Source organism: Equus quagga, chromosome 5, assembly GCF_021613505.1.
Source record: "Equus quagga isolate Etosha38 chromosome 5, UCLA_HA_Equagga_1.0, whole genome shotgun sequence".
Taxonomy (NCBI): domain Eukaryota; kingdom Metazoa; phylum Chordata; class Mammalia; order Perissodactyla; family Equidae; genus Equus; species Equus quagga.
Window position 1 is genome coordinate 134,186,972 of NC_060271.1, and position 6,000 is coordinate 134,192,971.

General features: G+C 48.7%; 1 protein-coding gene across 1 annotated transcript in view; it reads left to right on the forward strand.

The window, feature by feature from the left end:
• CMPK2 (cytidine/uridine monophosphate kinase 2) overlaps window positions 1–4,953 on the forward strand; it is a 32,057-nt gene extending 27,104 nt beyond the window's left edge. The window contains exon 5 of the mRNA XM_046663322.1: window positions 4,731–4,953. Coding sequence (XP_046519278.1) covers window positions 4,731–4,752 — 22 coding nt within the window. The 3' untranslated portion in view covers window positions 4,753–4,953. The remainder of the gene's footprint in view (window positions 1–4,730) is intronic.
• Window positions 4,954–6,000: the final 1,047 nt, after the last annotated feature.

A 6,000-nucleotide genomic window follows, 5' to 3' on the forward strand; every position in this document is an offset into this window, starting at 1 on the left:
ATATCTGCAATATCTTATTTATTAGAGGATAGTAATACATATTTATACTCTTTTTTAGCCTTCTTTCATTCTCTCTTTTTGTTCAAGTTCCTTTCTTTCCTTTTTTCCCCCTGTAGTGAGTTGATGGCGGCCCTAAAATAAATGCGTCCACATCTTAACCCCAGGAAACTGTCACCTTATTGGAAAGAGGGTCTTTGCAGATGTGATTAAGTTAGGGATCTCAAGATGAAGTCATCTTGGAATATCCGGGTGGGCCCTAAATCCAAGGACAGCGTCCTTATAAGACACTTGGAGAGAAGAGCAAAGGCTCACGTGAGGATGCAGACAGACTGGAGAGATGCAGCCACAAGCCTAGGGACACCAGGGGCCACTAGAAGCTGGGAGAGTCAAGGCACAGATTCTCTCCTAGAACCTTCAGAGGGACTGTGGCTCTGCCAACACCTTGATTTTTGAACTGTTCTCCACGACAATGAGAAAATAAATTTCTGCTGTTTCAAGTCACCAAGTTTGTAGTAATTTGTTGTAACAGCCCAGGAAATGCATATTCTTTCCTCACTCTTTGCTTTCTCCCTCCCTCCCTCCCTCCCTTTCACGTTAGAGGCTTTCCTCCAGTGATCACTGCTTCTCGCAGGTCTAATCACAGGTAAGTGTTAGACAAAACAAGGAGACGAGCAGCTCTCAGGATGTCTGTGACTGTGTCGGCTGTGTGTGTGTAATTGTGCATGTGGGTGTGGAGCAGGGGTTCTTACGTGTTGGTGACATTGATTGAGCAGGAGCCTAGTTGTTTCATTTGGAGAAGGGTCTCCCATCTGTTGACTGGTCTCTCTGAACAGGGTGCCGGGTGGTAGGGGGCCACCTCATGCTGTAGGCAGACTTTCATTTAACTCCTCCATCTTGTGACTAGCACCCTCTCCTCAGTGTGACTGATGTCCTGGGTCCAGGGTCCTTTTGCCCTACAGCTCCAGAGCTGACCCCCAGTCTTTTGAGCATGAGAGAGGGTCACTCCCCATCTAGCTGAGAAGGAGGTAGGAACTAGGAGTCCAATTGCCTCTTCTATAAATTTCCACAATATGCCTGCTCTTGGCCCCTCTTGCCTTTCTGCTTCCAGTGGGTACTGGGGCTTCCTGTCCACCAGCTTCCCCAGGGCCCTCAGTCCTGCCCTTATGGGTTAGCATTCCCAGGTCTCGGGTTCCTCTGGTTTGCCAAGTCAGGGCCACTGGGGATGTGATGTCTAGCCCCTCAGCTTTCCTCACCTCCCTTCGCGATGTGGTCTTCTTCCCGCCTCTTCCTCCTTTTGGTCTATACCTTTTACTTTCTCTCTTTACTGTCATTTTACTGAGATTTTGGGAGGGAAAGATATTCAATCTGCCTGTGTAAACAAAAGCCCTGAGCTTTTTCTATGAAAGCTAAGCAGAGTACTTTGGACTCAATAAAGGGGAGTAGCTGAAATAACTGCTGAATTTGATACAGGAAAAATAACTGTAAAGGAGGAGGAAATGGCAAAAATAAAAGTATTCTGCATTATGAAGGATCTTTGAATTCTAAATCCACTTGAGAGAAAGAGAAAGAGGGAAATGAAAACAATACAGTGCAGAAACAATGGCCCGCTTGAAGATGACAGATAGGCCCAGCATATGGATACACCTTTACAAAGGATTCTCAATGCTATACGCATACATACAGCACCAGGCCAGGCCTGGCCTGTGCTGGCTCAAAATCACCAGTTGCACATCTCTCTTGGTGCGTCTCTCTCCCCAACCCCTGCCTTGACATTGGGAGTATGTATGCCACAGCGATGAGCAAGTGCCACAAAGCAGGGCTCTCCCCAATCCCAGCCAGCTGTTAAACATTCACCACCACATCACTACATATAGTGTGTACTTGGATACACACACCCACATACACCCCTTTACTGGTGTTAAGTTAAAGTTGGCCTGTGTGGTCTTTCTTGATGACGGTCTTTAATCTGCGCAGGCTTTCCCATCGCACAAGGCCCTGGCCCCTCACACCTCTGGGCATGTGCCTTCCTTCTGTCTGCACCTGCCTGTGCCCGCCCTGCAGGGATGTCGCAGCTTTCCCTACGTGCTTAGGGCCTTCTAGGGATCCTCCGTGTGTCCTTAAGGCAGGGTTTGGGGGTCTCTCCTCTGTGCCCCTGAGATGGGCTCTGCTCCCCTCTCTCCGAGCCCTGACACTCTATTCTGGGACCGCCTGGCTCTTCCCCAGATCCTGAGCTTCCTGCCTCTCCTGACCCAGCACTTAGCCCAGAGACTGCTTCTCAGGAGGCTCAGGATCTGTTGAAGGAACAGGCGAGCGCACAATAATCCCAGGAGTCAGGGCATGGAATGAAGAGGGTGTACCCCCACCATGCACCGGGCACTGAGGCCTGCTCGTCCCCTGGGAGATCCCCAGCTCACGTGTCCCTACTTCTTGGTGACTGCCCCCATCCCAGCCGTCCCTGACTCCATGGCCTTGAGCAATCTGCTCCAGTTTCCTGGCCCACCACCTTCTGTCCAGGGCGCCATACCTGTGCCTCCCACATGCTAAGCCCTGTGACAGGAATAAAAGATGAAAAGAGCTCGTCCTTGCCTCAAGGAGCTCACAGTCCAGCTAGGAGACAGGCATAGAAGTGCTGACAATGCATCAGGAATACTGCTCATGTGGAAGCAGGAGTAAAAAAATAAAAAAAGAACGGCCGTTGTTCTTGTACAGGAAGTTGGGAATAAGTAGATAAGACAGTCCAGAAACTGGCCGTAGCCTGGGTGGATCCCTGCGCTCCTGGGCAGAGACATATGTTCTTACCGGGTGTGTGGGAGCAGGAGGCGCCGGTGTGGCTGGCGATGGGGAGCCCAGGGAGACCATGCTGCATCCTGGAGGCTCCTGAGACGAGGAAGCCGTTCAAGTTCATTCTAGTGTTCGGGCTCTTCTGAGCGTGGGGCCAGCAGAGCGAGGGGCCAGGGTCAGCTCTGCCTCTCACAGGCTGGCTAACTCTGGGCAGGTCGTTTTATTTTCCTGAGGCTCCATTTTCTCATCGATAAAATCAGGAAAATGACATCTATACCACAGGCAGGACTAGATGAGACCTAATAGAGAAAGTCCCTGGCATGGAGTAGGCAAAGATGTGTGTTTCCTCTAGGGTACCAGGTTATGCATATGAGTCAAGCATCAAGAAATAGATGGTCAGTTTAATAAGATGGAATATCTCCTCTGAGAATGTTCAGAATTACATGTTTGAGGTAAGTAAGTTCAAGAAAGTCCACATTGTGGCTTTGGGGCTTTTTTCCACACTCACCCACACAGCTGACTAATCATTTACATATATATTGGGTTCTGAATCCCAACAATACATTTCTTGCCACCACTGGGCCCCTGAACCCTGGTGCCAGGAGAGATTCAGGCAGGGGATGTGGTTACTGAGAACCAATGACGTTTCAGATACTTTGCCATTGGAAGAAAGGCCCAACAGGCTGATTGTCTGGTCACTAACTTTGCCTAGTACATCCCAGTACTGTCTCTGCAGCTGGGTCCTAGAGGGGGCCTGGGTACTGACCCCTCGGTAGGAGGGGGAGGCCGTGTCCACATCTAGGCAGGAGGACAGGGAGGCGTAGGGTCTCCATGTGGGTCTCAGACACTGAATTGGATAAGTAGTGGCTAAAGCAGGCCAGCACAAGCTGCTGGGAGCATGCCTCTTCCCCCTTCTCTCCAATGAGGCATTCACAGAGTCTTGGAGAGGTTGTTTGGCCAGAAATACCTGCTGAAGGATGAGAGTGAGTGGCCTGTGACCTGGAAGATAATGTGATGGGCATCCTGCCCAGTCCTCTTGGGGCATGTCCCCTTTTCATGCACATGGAAGGCAACCTGTGAAAGACAGCGGTGACTAAATGACTTGCTGGGGCCTGAGGCATGCAGCCAGGAAAAGGCAAAACCATATGAGCTGTGCCTAATGAGCGACCAGGTCAAGAACCGGGGTACAAAGACACTTTCACCCATTCATTCATTCCTTTCTCTCTTTTGGTAGTGTTTTTGAAGCACTCATGTGACTGGACCTAGAAATAAGTTAGTAAAAACAAATAAAACACAGTCCCTGACCCCAGGAATGTGCATTCAAATGGGGAAAGCAGAAAAACAAAGAAATACTTAGAAGTAAACGTAACAGTGGAGTTTTGTGCTACTTTGAAATACAGGTGACAGAGCCAGGACTCTGTCCAGGGAGGAAGGAAGACTGTCCAGGAGGGGTTCAGCTGAGTCCGGGGCAGCGGAGTGGCAGCTGGCCAGAGGCCAGCGTCTGCAGAGCTGGAGAGGGCAGCCGATTTGAAGAGCTTCAAGTGGGGCAGTTCCCACTTGGGCTGAGGGGGTAGCTGGCGAAGAGGACGACCAGAGAGTAGAGGACAGCCAGATGCTGGAAACCTTTGCAAACCACGCACAGCAGTTCACTCCTGAGAAGGACTTTAACAAGGGGCTAATACCAATGGGAACATGCTTTCCACTGAGCACTCCGGCAACAGGGTGAGGGATTCACAGGATGGAGTCGGGGGGGAACTGAGAGACCAGAGAGAAGCAGTCACAAGCGGTCCAAGGCGGTGCAGAAGAGACCAAGCAGGCTTATTACAAATGTTTTAACTACAAAATGGCACACACATTGATTCCATACACTGTCCTTATCTTTGACATTTGGATGTATGGATCTAACATTGTATCAAAAATGAGAACTATTTTCTATTTTGTTTTTCTAGTTGGAAGCCGTTTTGGCCCTAAGCATCTGAGGAAATGAAGAAGGGACGGGAAGCTGTTGCCTGGATAGACTGCATGAAAATCTCATTAATTTAGAACACAAGGGACCGGACAAACGGATTTTGAATTAATTAGGTTTGTAGGATGTGAAAGTATTGCTGAGAAATATAGGACATCTAAAGGCTGAGGAATCCCCATTCATTATGTTACCCGAAGCAATGTTTTAAGTAAACTGATAAGGACAATGATTTTCCTATGTTTTTGTGCAAATGATAGGTGGTTTGGGAAATGTATGAGTCAGCTGTTTTGAGTATCTCGATGAAATTTACTGGCTTCTTGCCTGTTGCCATAACTTTAGGTTTCATCTTGCCAGCTCTCAAGCCCTGTTCTTGAGTGATTTTTACCTTTCCTTTTGAATCCTGATGAATCTAATGTTAAACAGATATCTCATGTTTTCTTTAAGATTGATTGATTCCTAAAGATTCAATATTCATTTTTTTTCATTTCAAAGTCTTTCATCTTTTCTTCAAACGTGGCTTGTGTTCATCAGAGAGTGCTTGGCTTCTTCATCTTTTTTCTAAGGACCTTGTAATTTGCATTCCATTTTTGACTAATACGATCATTCTAACAGGTTTCCACGACGCTGGGCTGCCTCTCCCCTGTGTTCTGGCAGCCTTGGCAGCGCACCTCTCCCGGTCAATTTTGGTTGCCATAGCATGACTTATTGCATGTGTGGAGAGAGAGATGAGCAATTATCGTGTCTGTGCTTATTAACCTTTTCTTTTTGTGTTAGAGTCAGCTTAACCCAGGGCTTTGAGAAGATTAAGCTGTAATGAAATACTAAACATAACAAGGAAGAAAGCACAGCCTGCCAGAAGTGGAGCGGTGGAATCTGGCGAGGAAAGGCACAGTGTGCTAAAGAATGGGAGTGAGCCACTGCGTGACCCCCCAACTTTCATAAATGCTCTCTTCTCATCTCGCTTGGGTTTCCCTCTCCTTCCTCCTCAATATCCTTCTCCTGGCTAACCCTCCACGTCTTCCAAGGCTGAGCAAAGACGTCTGCTGCTGCCCGAGCCTGGGTGAGGCTGTTGTCCCGGGCTCCTTCCAGGTGGGCACTTGTGCCTGTGGATGCAGCTCCTCCGTCTCAGGACCATGCCTTTCATTTTTATGGCCACTGCCCTGGGCCCTGGGCTTGGTAGGGTTGAGGTGCTTACCAAGCATTTGCCAAGTCAACTCTATGAATCAATGGATGGGGAACTACATGCTGCTGTC